Source organism: Gigantopelta aegis, chromosome 6 (assembly GCF_016097555.1).
Source record: "Gigantopelta aegis isolate Gae_Host chromosome 6, Gae_host_genome, whole genome shotgun sequence".
NCBI lineage: Eukaryota > Metazoa > Mollusca > Gastropoda > Neomphalida > Peltospiridae > Gigantopelta > Gigantopelta aegis.
This window is the reverse complement of record NC_054704.1, coordinates 18616360-18631756: the sequence shown is the minus strand read 5'-3', so window position 1 is coordinate 18631756 and position 15397 is coordinate 18616360. Positions and strand designations below refer to the sequence as shown.

At 35.6% G+C, this 15397-nt stretch overlaps 1 protein-coding gene across 1 annotated transcript; it reads right to left on the bottom strand.

Moving 5' to 3' along the window:
- Positions 1-1554: 1554 nt before the first annotated feature.
- Positions 1555-15365, bottom strand: LOC121375067 (NADH-cytochrome b5 reductase-like). Its single transcript, XM_041502291.1, has 7 exons — positions 15286-15365; positions 9550-9811; positions 8176-8318; positions 7441-7528; positions 6525-6629; positions 4941-5144; positions 1555-3958 (listed from the first exon to the last, which is right to left on the bottom strand). The coding sequence occupies exons 2-7, from the start codon at positions 9748-9750 to the stop codon at positions 3749-3751; spliced, it is 951 nt and encodes a 316-aa protein (XP_041358225.1). The 5' UTR covers positions 9751-9811; positions 15286-15365; the 3' UTR covers positions 1555-3748.
- Between the last annotated feature and the right edge of the window lie 32 nt (positions 15366-15397).

Here is a 15397-nt window from a genome sequence, read left to right as displayed (position 1 = left end):
CCTATCGCCTTGATAACTGCACCCTAGATCATAAAGCCTTAATGTAGGCTATGTGAAAAAAATAAAGGAAAAGGATGTTGTAACTTATTTTTGTTTGCACAAACGACTGAACCCATTGGTTTAGAAAACTAATTATTCAGATTTTGTCCATTTCCATAATACTACAAAACACCGCATTACCTCAAAGTAAGTTTCGGATTATAGGAATAAGCCTAAGTATGCCGGATATTTCCTTCATAAAAAGTACTGTTTTAAATCCAGAAGGATCACACATTCAATGCCTAAACTATTATACAAGTAGTCACAAATAATTTTAAAATACATTCATCAAAATAATAGTTTGCAAGTAAACTTAATATTGTTAATCCATGTATTAGTTTTTTGAAGCTAGTACCCGTATTTTCATTAGTCACAGACAACACCATCTAAATGTAATATCTTAAATAACTTAAATTATATTACTTAACTAAAAATGCTTTGCCTATAAAAGCGGAGTTTTCACTCAAACTCATATTCAAACTGAGAAAAAAATAAACCTTTGAATATGGACTTTTTAGTGATTTTTTTTTAATGTAGCTACGCATACAAAGAGAAGCTTAGCTAATGTAGCAGCTCGGAATACGTATTCCTATACAGTGGAAATTAAAAACTACATTGTCGTTAATCACATAGAACCTGTCATTGGTATACCAGCATTCACAGTTCACATTCGAAGTAAACATCACGTATTCCGCATATATTCTCATTGGATCTCATCTCCTGCAACTGCGGAAGTTCTAGTAAGAATTTGGAAAGTGGGTGGTGGTGTAACGGGTGGTTCATTCAAGCCCAACCAAAAAGGTTAATTTTGTCAGAGGTGACTAGAATCCTCGAAGGAAACAAATCAAAAGAAGAGACCGGCAGCGACGTCTCATGGTGGAAGATCAAAGCCAGTTCCTAAACTATAAGTTGTAACCCTTTGTGCTACGCCGGCCCCACCTCAACCCTTTCACTACTGCTGGTGAAGAAAATGTCATCTACGTTGAACCGCCTACAATCACAGTTCCGCAACTACCCACCTCAAAGGCTATGATGGTCACATTGACCTAGCTCTGAAGAGTAAGGCTAACTTGCTACCTTCAGTATATGGAGTGAGATACAAACACCATCGAGGTACTCTCCATTTCATCACCCCAGAGCAAAGAGGAATACTTATAAGTGTAATGACTTAATGTTCAAAATCCTTACATCGGTGGAATCATTACGATGACGGTAAGGATGGGTACGTGTAAACATGTGGAGCCGAGAGCTGATGTGGAGGACAATCATCCCAGATAACTCAGATTTGTGCCCAGAACAGCAGCATATTTTAAGTGGAATAAGCATATAAGACAGGGGGCAGGGGGTTTAATTCGGACAAAAGCTAGTCTGCGCCCCCACCCACCCACCCGAAATGGGAGCACGTACGCCTGTGTTTAAGTGGGTATCAGCACAAAGATGAATCAAACATTGATGTTGGCCTTGTGAAAACATAACTTCTCCAAAAGCACTGAACAAACTTACAATATTTAGAAGTTACTTCAATATTTAATCAAAATGCATATAAACATGTACATGAATATAGTTTTCATTAATTATTAAATTGTTCCATCAACTCTTCTGAACTTTAATCATACGTCTAAATTGCTCCACATTATACTTATATACATCTTTCGACCGAGCAGCCTTCCCTGTGAAACATTTTTGGCAGTGGTGTCATGTGTGTACGTACAATGGGCGTGTTTGAACCTTAATTGGATCAGGCCATGTTAAACCCATGTTCATTCATTAAGCAGTGGGGAGGTGACAGTAAGAACATGAGTCACAATTCAAGTATGCTATGGATAACCAAGCTAAGCCAAACCTTAGGTAACGATGTTAAAACGTCCATTTAAGATTACAGGAAAAAAGTTACTTATACTTTGAATGATCAGATGTGCTTTTGTGGTTTCATTTCCTCTGTCGATTAATTGATATAATGATGCATACATGTATAATAAAAGTTATATGCCAGGAGTACCTATGTAGGCACGATATCAAACGAACATCTGCTTCATTTGTAATTTATGTAGTAACAGCATCACTTATTAACAATGCAATATTATTCAAAAGGCTTAGTTTTCGAAAAAATCTTTTATCAGTTTCTATGAAATTTGTGGTTTTAAGTAATTAATGTCTGTCATTTGCTGTTAGCTAGTTGCAGGGTCACCTTCGTAAAGAACATGATGTATTTGACTTTCTCTCTAGATCTAATCTCAGTAACAGAGAAATTCTTGTAAGAATTTGTAGTTTGGTGGAGTAACGGGTGGCTCATTCAAGCTCAACTATAGTAACAATAAACCTATGACAACAAAAAGTTGAAGGAAGAGACCAATAAGTGCGTCTCGAGTGCAGTGTTTAATCTGCTGATTGGTTACAACACATTCCACCGTCAAAAGGGGATCGTAGGAATGAAGTCCATCATCTTAAGAATGAATTTCATCATCATAGGAGTGAATTCTATCATTGTATTGAAAATAGGTGACGTGCTACTTGGGTGAGGTGGGGTGACTTACGTGGGGATGGGGCAACTTGATAATATACTGACCTGTTAAATGTTTTGTATTGCATTCAGAGATGTGTGAAATTGGGGATAAACCCTATCAAAAACCAAACATGTTCATGTAACAAATATAGTGAGTAAAATGGTTTTGACAATTTCAATGTATCAAACGTAAAGACAATGAGAAAACAAAACAAAACTGGGATATGAAGAGAATAATGAATGCAGTATTAGTTACACACGTCCCTCATTATAGTTTGTAATAAATTAAAGTTATTTCACTTGGGATAAAACTTAATAACATTAAATAACTGATAACTTACTATCCTCTCTTTAATATTACTTCTAAAATATGTAAGAATTTTTGCCACAATAATACATATATGATCTAAAAAAAGAAAAAAGAAGATAACCTCCACTTTATTTATTTAAAACAGAAATTGCATCATTAATCTATACTGCTAAAATGGAAGCAAATTAAAGGCAATCTGGAATTCTCTTTTATATGGTCATGATTGCTCAACTATCATCATGTATTGTAGAGATTATTTCACCAACACATGTATATCCTGTAATAAAAAAAAGAAAAAAGCAGCAGCACTTGGCATCACAGTTGTTAAGCACTTACTAAGTGACTTAGTATCACAGAAGTTCAATGTTCTATCTCAATACATGTACGTGTTACTTTTGATTTAGAAAACTAATCTCAGAATGGCAGTCCTCTTTGTAGCAGTGCATGCGGGATGAAATCTCCAATATAGGATCTCCTTGGGAGTGGCTGTCCTATAGATGAGGCACTAGATAGAGATTCATGCAATCAACCACTATTTTACCAAATGCCCATTCGACTCTGCCTTGTGTAGAGATAAGACCCTGATCACATATTACGTTTTTTTTCATTCAGATTTGGTAGGACTCCTATTTTTCTCTAATGTATATGATATTTTTTTTTAGATTTTATGGTTTTGTCATTCTAATGTGATATCACCTTCACTTTCAATGACTTGTATAATTTATATCATTATTGTTTGTCTGCTTTTCAGTTGTACATATTTGTATTGATTTTTAAGTCCTGTTTCAATTTTGTATAAATATCTTCTTGGAATCTGTCCTGAACAGAAACATAACTTGAGATCTGTTAACCATTTGTTGTTTCTGCTTTATATATTTTCCTACATACAATAAATCCTAAAATCTGAAGTATTCTAGATTTTGACTAACAGCATGGTTTAGCATTTCTACCATGTCTTGTTCGAAAGGTTTAGATCCACATATAAGAAACTTTTTACTCCTTTGAGAATGACCAGCAATTTCTGTGGACAGCAATGACGCTGTGATTCTACCAAAGTGAATGGCATCACCGTATCTATAAACAGTACTTCGTGTCTTACAGTCTTCCTGAAAAACAAACAGCTTTATTAAACAAGCATTCTAAGAGTACTAAAGCAATACATGTCCCCTACTGGGCCCAACAAATTTTGTTATCTCCTAAATTGAAGGACCATAACTGTATGAAAAATTGGTAAATTGCCATGAAAGTTAAACTTGATCTGTAACCGTACATAATTTCATCTCAATATATGCAGGCATTGAAATAAAAATCCGGAATTTTTTTTCTTCATATCTCTTAAAATGAATGGCCATAACTCTGTCAAAAATGGGTAAATCACCATGAACGTCAAACTTGATCTGTAACAGTACATGATACAAGTATACACAAACTTTCAGCTCAGTATCTCAAGGCATTGTGAAAAATCATCCAGAAAACTATATTTGGGACAGATGGACAGACAGACAGGACAGAGATGAAAGCACAGTCCCATGTGGTTGGACCAGCAGAGGACTAATAAGTAAGTCCTCCAGACTATAATACATTCCATTGATTGACAGACAGTAAGAGGCCAATGACTATACCTGTAACAACCACCAACAATTAAACCTGTATTAAAGGGTCATCCAAGCCACACCCCTCCCTCCTCAATATAATTCTTTTACAAAGATATCTTTACAGATAACAGGAATTTAAATTGTGTACTTTGAGTTTGGTGGTTTTAACCAACCAATTCATAGTGGGGAAAATGAACAAACAGCAATGAAACAGTTATGTTTATTATAAAGGATGTTTCAATCAAGCCACACGTTACAAAAGGTATGGACATGATGGCAAAGGGAATTCTAAAAATTCAGATAACATTTTAACAAACACTACATCAAATAGCCATAACCTAACCAGTAAATACTAGAATAGCATAAATGTCCCCAAAATTACACTCAGTCTAGAGTATATTTTTCACTGACATAAATACAATTCTAAAAGCATACACAATATCAAAATTGCTTTTTAAAAATTCTCATTCATATATTTAGAGTGTATGTCTACCTTGCTAAGAGCATAGAGGACAGAAAAATTCCAGTATCCTGCCCACTCGTTTAGCCGTTGTTTCAGATGGATATCTCTGTACGTTCTACAAGCATACACCAGTCTGAGGATGGTTTCATCATCAGGGTTTGACAAAACTGTCTGAATCACTTGGGCCATGGGTGCGATGCCTGTCCCTGCAGCCAACATGTACACCTGGGAATGCTGGAAAACACCACAGTAAATATAGTAAACAGTAAATTTCGAGCATTACAGGGACAATTTTGATTTTTACAGCCAAAAAGTTTTTAAAGAGGCTTTACAAAATTTTTGTGCACATTCCAAATATAATATTATTATTAAAAATTTACATAATAATTTTGTCGTATTTTTGAACGGGCTATCTGACATAAATTATCTTTGTTAAGCAGTCACCAAAGGAACATCACTGTTAGTGGAGAACTGATGCAGGTATTGTTAGTATGTCTTTTTATTACATTTGTACATTGGGAACAAAAATTAAATTGTGAAAAAAGAAGTAAGATGAAGAGATCTGTATTAATTACAATTTATTTGGTTAAACAATTTGTTTTTAAGGTTGGTCCTGCTAGAAAACAATATGGTCTACATAAAAAAAAAAAAAAAAAAAATGTTTTATTTAACGATGCACTCAACACATTTTATTTACGGTTATATGATGTCAGACATATGGTTAAGGACCACTCAGATTTTGAGAGAGGAAACCTGCTGTCGCCACTTCATGGGCTACTCTTTTCGATTAGCAGCAAGGGATCTTTTATATGCACCATCCCACAGACAGGGTGGTACATACCACGGCCTTTGATATACCAATTGTGGTGCATTGGTTGGAATGAGAAATAACCCAATGGGCCCACCGATGGGGATCGATCCCACACCAACCGTGCACTGTACCACTGGTCCATATGGTCTACATATTCAATATTCTAAGTTATATAAGTTACTGATACTTATGATGAGATCACTATTAATCATATGACATGACCACAATTTTAATTAATAATTTGAAAAAAACCCACCCACTTCTATACATGTATTTTGTATGCAAAAAAGATTAGCTTACTTTTATGTTTTATATACTGGTAATAAATGAAAAAACCCTAAGACTTTAAAACTGATTTTCTGTACATGTATGTGCCTTTAAATATTCTTTTAAAAATATTATGTTTTGTGTATATAATGTTTTGTGTATATAATGTTTTGTTTCTTTTCTTAACAGATCATTATGTAATACATGTATGTATGTGTTAACTGTACCAATACCAATATAAAAATTAAGATTTAAAACAAAAGTGTAATGTAAAAAAAAGGTCAATTTATAAATAAACTAATCACTACCATACTTATGAAAACTGAAAATAACACCAAAACAAACAGAAGAAAAAACTAAATTAGCTCTAAGTAAATAAAGCAGACAGAGTTTGAATGATCTCATTTGGTGAACAGTGCTTTGTGAAGCTGTAAGAGGGTAAATGCAAAATGTTTACAATGGTACAAAATGCAGTCAGCACAGCTAAGCACTGTCATCTCCAAGCATAACCATCTCTCTGCTCATTACCCACTCACTTGATTAGCTTTGTAACAGAAGTTGCCAAGAGGTCCCCGAATGTCAATAAGTCTGCCAACTTTCCACGTCCTTACCAGTTTTGACAGCTTGCCCTGTGGGTAAAGCTGCAAACAAAGAGCGAGAGTGAGTGAATCTTTGATCTGACTCTATGATCTCCGCCTGGGAACATCTTGCTGAACTTCTGTACGCATTTCTCTGTTTACAGTTATGATTAGTTCTATTTGTGAGCCAAAAGTCCAACAAACAGTGCTGGAGTTATTTGTAATAACAGTAGAAGTATTTTGAAAATTAGGATTGCAGGGGTGGATGCAGGGTGTTTGTAGGGAGAGGGTACATTTCGGGGTTTTTTAAGTCACCCACAAAATTCCACATGACTCTAACACGTATAGGCAATCTTCACAAGAAGTTTCTTGCTGACCAAGGAAATGAAATTAATTAATCATATAAATATTGGAGGTTTAGGAACTTTGAAGTTCAGGCATGGGGTATGTCTATTGTCAGAATATGGTATACTTTAAAAAAGAGAGAAAAAGTCAAGAAAAATATCCCTTGTAAAGATATTATTTATATGTATACTTTAAAAAAAATAAAAATAAGGTGGTGTTTTTTGTATACTTGTGAAAAAACTTTTTTTAATATTTTCATTTTCGTTTTTATTGACATGATACAAAAAGCATAATAAAAGACTAGTGAAAATGCTGATAACTGGGAACAGCCCCTTATTCAACAAACAATTCATTATGACAGCTGGGTCACAGACAATCACTGCTTTATGGTAAAAGTTAACTCAAGTTTATATCCTAGATATGGCTTCCCTATATATTATAATACAATCACTGCTTTATGGTAAAAGTTAATTCAAGTTATATCCTAGATATGGCACTCTAAATACAAATGTTCTGGTTTAACACACACCTTGATGAGGAGTTCGAAATAGCCTTCAGTATTGACATCACTAACTGGAGTGTACTGTCTAGTCACTGGTTCACCATCAATGTAGCCTCTAAAGTACAAACAAAAAACACTTTCTCATTATTCGTGTATCACTCTATCACAGAGAAACTAACTCTTAAGCAGTATAAATAAACCCATAATTTAGACTAATAGGTTATGGCTAGTAATTACTGTGTTCACATCCCGGTACCAGCTCCCAGCTAGAGTGTCTTTTAAAACTATTTTAACAATGCATTAAAATGAACATTCATAGATGCAACTTTCATTGATATAGGATATATGGCTCAGGAGACATTAACTAAACTGAGCTAAATGAAAGTTATTTGTGAGCAATGGACCTAATACAAAAACTTAACTTTGACATTAACACAAAAATTGTCACATTGGCCAGAACTAAACAAAAGAGAAGAAGTTTGTTTTGTTTAATGATGCCACTAGAGCACATTGGATGTCAAACATTTGGTAATTTTGACATATAGTCTTAGAGAGGAAACCCACTACATTTTTCCATTAGAAGCAAGGGATCTTTCATATGCACCATCCCACAGACAGGATAACACATACAACAGCCTTTGATATACCAGTTGGGTGCACTGGTTGGAACGAGAAATACTGTGAGAACCAATACCTACATCTCACCTTTTGACTTTGTCACGGTGCGATATAAATTACATGTAGTAATACTGAATAACAAACCTGACGAGCATGTGCTGCCCAGTAGTAATGCCAAGAGAAACGTCTTCGGGTAGAGCCAGTCGATACAGATGTGTGTCAGCAGTATCTTCTGTCACAGAGAGAATTTGGAATTGCCGATACTCACTTGTTGATAGAGGTGGTCCCTGTAAAGTACAACACAACACTAGGTCACAGGATAACACAACGCTAGGTCACAAGATAACACAACGCTAGGTCACAGGACAACACAACGCTAGGTCACAGGACAACACAACGCTAGGTCACAGGACAACACAACACTAGACAACACAATACTAGGTCACATGACAACACAACACTAGGTCACAGGACAACACAACGCTAGGTCACAGGACAACACAATGCTAGGTCACATGACAACACAACGCTAGGTCACAGGACAACACAACGCTAGGTCACAGGACAACACAACACTAGGTCACAGGACAACACAACGCTAGACAACACAATGCTAGGTCACATGACAACACAACACTAGGTCACATGACAACACAACACTAGGTCACATGACAACACAATGCTAGGTCACAAGATAACACAACGCTAGGTCACAAGATAACACAATGCTAGGTCACAAGATAACACAACACTAGGTCACACAATAACACAACACTAGGTCACAAGATAATTTTTACACAACACTAGGTCACAAGACAACACCACATTAGGTCATAAGGTAATACCACACTAGGTTACAAGATAACACCACACTAGGCAGTGTTCGAGATTAACGGTATCCCGATATCCCGGGGATACCAGAATTTAATTTTGGATACCAGACTTCAAGAACCCAGTATCCCACTGGGATGCCATATAATACTAAATTCTCAGGTGGGATACCAGATTTTGAAATGTTAGTATCCATTTGGGATACTGGCCAAGAAATTTAATCTCGAACACTGCTAGGTCAAACAATAACACAACACTAGGTCACAAGATAACACAACACTAGGTCACACAATAACACAATACTTAGGTTACAATGTAATACAACACTTAGGTCAGAGAACATTTTGTTTTCAAAATCTTTTTAATGATATATTTAGTCTACTGAAAATTGATTTGTAACTACTGTTTAATGTTTTAAAATTGAGTAGATCTCTGAAACTTGCGTAGGTCACAACATAACATAACAAAGCAATGTATGGGAGGTGATATGGGGGGGGGGGGGGAAGGTCTTGTCCCCCCTTCCTTCATAATGACAGATCTCCTTGCCCCCATTCTGAAAATACAGGGTGGCTTATCCACACAAATATCACATCATCCTGAGGATCTACTGGATTCAATCTGAGGTCCATTTTTAGAAATCTTGTCCCTTCCACCTTGAAAATTCATGATTCATTCTTGGTATAGTACCTGGCTCAATGCGTCACCGCTGTTCTGTTTTACTTTTCTCCTTATTCTTTTGCATTCCCTTTCCCATATCTTGACTTCTTCATCGTAAATATCGAACACACAGGGGACGCAGCCATTTCCACAGCAGTCTTCATCCGAGGGTTGAACTGGCTTCAGTGGCAGATCTAAATGAGAACGCTCAGCTGAATCAGGACTCTCCATAATTACTTCTCATCTCAACTTCACACAGAAATCTTTCTTCCATCTTTATGGCAGAGGCTATCTAAAAAGAACAAAATGAATAATTTCATATCCAATGACAAATATCCGTTGATAACAAAGGGTGCTGTTTAATGCAAGTGTAAATTTATATAGTCTTAATAATTACTCAAGCCACTTTATTCATTTCAACTTATTTTTGTGCTTATATTCAATTAAGATTCAAGCACACTGTCTTGGGCACACATCTCAGCTATCTGGGCTGTCTGTCCAGGACAGTGGGTTAGTTGTTAATTGTTAGTGGTTGGTGAAAGAGAAGAGGGTGTAATGGCCTTACACCTAACCATTAAAGGAGCTCAATCACGGATTTAGTGGGCCTTGTTTCTCTAAATATGCATTATAAATGGAAATTACATTCATTTGGAATACCAAACCTAGTCACTGTGTGATCCAAAACATTTTAATTGAACTACGATCGAGGGAATTCCACGACACACTTCATTTTTAAAATTTGGAAGTCTTCTTGTAAAAAGTCATAAAAATACGGAAAAAAAAGACTCGTAGTGATGAGGCTATATTAACCCAGCCTCGGTGGTGCAGTGGTTAAGCCATCGGACTACAGGCTGGTAGGTGCAGGGTTCGCAGCCCGGTACCGGCTCCAACCCAGAGCGAGTTCTTAAGGGATCAATGGGTAGGTGTAAGGCCACTACACCCTCTTCTCTCTCACTAACTACTAACCAAACCAACTGACAACTAACCCACTGTCCTGGACAGACAGCCCTGATAGCTGAGGTGTGTGCCAAGGACAGTGCGCTTGAACCATAATTGGATATAAGCATGAAAATAAGTTGAAATGAAATAAAAATAAGGCTATATATACGACAACCGTATAATGTATTTGTGGATTTTATATAAATGATCGCCATGTATAGAAACTTGGCAAATGAAGGGCCGGCTATATACATGGCAAATAATAAAAAATATATTATTTCATGACGAAAATAACCGCGAATACGCTGAAATAAAATAATAAACAGTTGGAACATGAACTCACCATTTATTATTATTATTATTATTATTACTATTAGGTGCGTGTGCAAATTATTTTGACTGGTTCGCAAAGTGGTATTTCAGTTTTAATGTATAGCGTAAAAAACCCAGTGTACTGTTGCATGTTTTGTCATCCAAAGGTTGGCTAATTATTACTTAACCCAGTTGAATCCAGTTCTACGTGCAGGGACAAGTTCAGCCTGCCGTTTGTGCGTGTGTCCACGCACGTTAATCTTGCATTTTTATAGCCAAAACTCCTCCAAATAAAACACCGCCCCTCCACCCAAAAAAGGTAGTAGTAGGCTAATAATAATAATAATAATAGTAGTAGTAGTAGTAGTAGTACTAGTACTAGTAGTAGTAGTAGTAGTAGTAGTAGTAGTAGTAGTAGTAGTAGTAGTAGTAGTAGTAGTAGTAGTAGTAGTAGTAGTAGTATTATTATTATTATTATTATTACATGTATTATAATGTTTGTAAAATCACGTCTTGGTGGGGTGGGGGTGGGTTGTTACAGAAACGTTACATAAATTTAGAGGGGGACCCGGGAGTGGTCTAAGCTTTACTAGTAGCCTATAAAAAAATGTATTTTGAGTTTTATTGGCCCTTGCAATTTTGAGCATTTGAAATGTGACTAAATACAGCAAAATAACCTTTTAGTAATATTTATTTATGGCAAAATTAACTTTTTTTTACCAAATTTACATAAGCAGCCTCAAAATTGCAATCAGTGAAAAATTATTAAGTTCAAGCCCTGTTGTTAGTTTGTGTACTGTCTGTAGTTAGTTTCTCTTTCAGTTAATCTACCTCAGCCGCTGATAATTTGTAATTGTTATTTTTATTTATTTATTTATTTATTTATTTATTTCATCATCATGTGACGCTATTCATATATCTATGGAAAACGTACACAAAAGGGTCCGCTAAATTCATATACTCCCCCACCCTGTCCCTGTTCAGAAAATGCACTGTTCGTACAGTACTTAGTATGTATTCCTCCTGTTCCAGATGGTTCGGTAATATGGATCAATCAAATACATGTACTTATTTAACGCATATATACATTTTTGCTGTGAATATAGCCAGCCCTCGTTAGTGGAGGCTATACGACACGGCCTTCGTATATATAGTCACATCGTAAATAAACACTGTCTAGTTCAGAGTATTCTTTAAAAATATAACAATTCCTATCCCAAGTCAGCTGTTATGGCATATTTTGTATAATAATGAATTTGACAAGGTGGAAAATGATGGTGTTTGTGATCCAGATGTTTAGAATTTTTCGCGTACGACTAACGATATATTTACCTATAGATGCAAAGGCCTAAATAGTAGGGATTGTCGATGTTTAACATGCTTCTGTTACTAAAATAAATTAATGTATAAGCTTAATATCATTCAGTACATGTTTTTATTAATTTTTAATAACTTATTTTCATTGGGTTTGTTTTTTTCTATTTACCCTACGTCGCAGAAGACGGTCAAGCGTTCTCGTTACACGAGCTTGGTAAATTGTTCTGGCACTGCGGTTATTCGGGGAATGCCTGTCACGTAACTCAAAATAATATGTCACACCTCTGCTCTCCAAATAGCCGTTATTTTTCTCAGAATTATGGACCGTACCCATAATTCAATTATTTTTATAAAATATCAATAATAAGTGTGATATGGTTGTTATGTAGATGGTTCAATAAAGTACTTTTAGGTACAAATCAAGTGTATATATCGTCATATAATATTTTGTTGGGTCAGTAATTAGGTCAACCATCCGTGACAGAGCACATTTATGTCGTTAAAACTCACTCTGGGTGGGAGCCGGTACCAGGCTGCAAACTCTGTACCTACCAGCCTTACGTCCGATGGCTTAACCACAACGCCACCGATGCTGGTTCTTAAGCCACATTAGATTTGTATGCAAATATACATACAGTAGACTATCGGAGTGTCCAAATCCACTGCTCAGCACAGTACCAGTAATCAAGATTTCTGAGTAAACCAGCAAAATTACAGTCCTATTCAGTGACAATAGGTTGGGTAATAGATTCATTATATAATACACGTACATGCAGCCTATTACAGAACAAAACTTTGGATTGTGCTCTGCTACAATAATAGTAGACATAATTTTAAACATTAAACTGCAAGAAAAGAATAAATGTTTTATTTAATGATGCATTTAACACATTTTAATTATGGTTATACATGTAGCTTATATATCTATGACATAAGTCATATGGTTATGTTCAATGTACGTAACCGACCCAAGTGACATATGGATTTAGGCTGGTAGGTTCCGTGTTTAAATCCCAGTGCTGGGAGTGAGGTTTAACAGCTTAATGGAGAGGTGTACGCCATTATGATGAACCAGTTTCTATATCACTAAACAAATAGCCAAGGTATGACTATATGCTTGAAACTTAACTAGACAAAAGAATAAAAAAAACATTGAAAATGTACAGGCCCATAGAATGACATCTGAAGTGGAGAGCACAATCTCTAATGGAGGTGGCGCACAAGCCAGATTTTATTTTCATTTATATAGAGTAAGACAAAAAAATCTTTACATTTTCATCCTTGAGTGTGGGGGCCACAGGTTCCCTGCCCCCCAGTTCTTACAGACCTGATGTTACATAGTACAATGTCATCATTCATTTATTCATTTCAACTTATGTCTTTGCTTATATCCATTAAGTTTCAAGCACACTGTCCTTGTGATTAATGAGAGAGAAGAGGGTGTAGTGGTCTTACACCTACCCACCGAGTTATTAAAACTCACTCTGGATGGGAGTCGGTACTGGGCTGTGGACCTAGTACCTACCAGCCTTATGTCTGATGGCTTAACCACGACACACTGAGGCCTATAATGTCATCAGAGCCACAGTCCTTACTGTAAGCACCTTTTCAGACACAACATGAATCATTGATGACGGCTCATTCTTTAAAGATATTTTATACAATTGAGTATTAACTCAGTTGTACAAATTATCTTTAAAGAATCCTTACATTAATATTTTTAAAAAGGAAAAATTCAGTTTGTCAAGAGCAGTCAGTTTTCCCACATGATCACTAATAGATTTCAATACAGATAGGCATTACGTTCAGGCCAGTGAATAGTTTGTAAAATATCAATTTCCTAATGAACTGATTCTTAATTAAAACAATTTATACACTCAAAATTATGCATCAAGTGTTAATTTATCTTCCTTCATTTTAAGTCAATTTCTACGAATCAAGTGGACCCAATATCAGGAATTTTAAGGAATAAATGAAATAACTTAGTGAAATTAATGGTTTTAGGGGTTTGTAAAGTTTTGTCTGCACTTTATTGTTTACGAAAATGTTCCAAAATTGTGAAGAAAAATATCACAAATGAACAACGACAAATCGGATGTTGACTGCATGAACCATGCACAAAAGCACCAACTGAACAGAGTTTGAAGAATAATGCAGTCAATGATGTTGACGATAGATGAATATTGCTCAACACAATTACTCCCAGATCCGTGGTATAAAGAGAAATAATTAAATTTCTGTTACATTCATTACAACATGACGTTACCCCATTGGTCCAGACGTAGCAATAGGAGTTTGCTAAATTCTCAATGAACGTAAAAATTACATCGTCAGCGAACGTCATTTTATATGGGCAAGCTGTCTTACTGAGCGTTATTGTTTATGGACCAAAAATAATTCAAAATAAAGTATGAAGTTTTTGTGTTATTCTTAGTAAATCGAATTCTAATTTAATTATAAGTAATGTCTGTTATTTCTTTTATGTTCATCTGGGTATGAAAAAAAAAAATCATCTGTAAACTTATGTCAGAACAGCTTCGCTGATTCAGTTTGCAAATGATTTTTTTTTTCATACCCCCGATGAATGTAAAAGAAATAACACACAATCATTAAATAATATATGCAGAATAATAAATAGCACAAAAAGCCTCACCAGTTCTTGGACATTTAGTTGACACTTTTCTTTTGTTGCTAGCCTATTAAAATGGTGAGTGAGGAGGGAATGCATCTTTAACTGAAGGGGTTGGGATGTAGCTGAGCTCATTGGTACAGTGCTCGCTTGATGGCAATCGATCTAGAATCAATCCCCATCGGTGGGACCACTGGGCTATTTCTCGTTCCAGCCAGTGCTCCACAACTGGTGTAACAAAGGCTGTGGTATTTACTATCCTGTCTGTGGGATGGTACATATAAAAGATCCCTTGCTGCTAATCGGAAAGAGTACCTGTGAAGTGGCGACAGCAGGTTTTCTCTCTCAATATCTGTGTGATCCGTAACCATATGTCCATATAACCGTAAATAAAATGTGTTGAGTGCGTCGTTAAATAAAACATTTCCTCCCTTTAACTGAAAATGTAAAGTTAGGACTTTGATCGGATTCTCCTAAATTAGTACAAATTTATTATTTTACAGTCATTTTCTTCATTTTTCTTAATTACAAGACAAAAATAAAAACACAACCACAAAGAATTAACTTACATAAACAAGCACATGAAGATTGGTTAGTTAAAAATCACGCTATCAAAAGTTATAAACAACATAACATTTCTACGTTTTCCCGTTTGAATTATCTCCCTTTGACGATAAACTA

Coding starts and splice junctions, on each gene's coding strand:
- LOC121375067 (XM_041502291.1), bottom strand. CDS start 9,750: ATGGAGAGTCCTGATTCAGCTGAGCGTTCTCATTTAGATCTGCCACTG. Junction 5,145..6,524: donor TCTGTTACAAAGCTAATCAA/GTGAGTGGGTAA, acceptor GGTGTTTTCCAG/CATTCCCAGGTGTACATGTT. Junction 3,959..4,940: donor TCCTCTATGCTCTTAGCAAG/GTAGACATACAC, acceptor TTTGTTTTTCAG/GAAGACTGTAAGACACGAAG.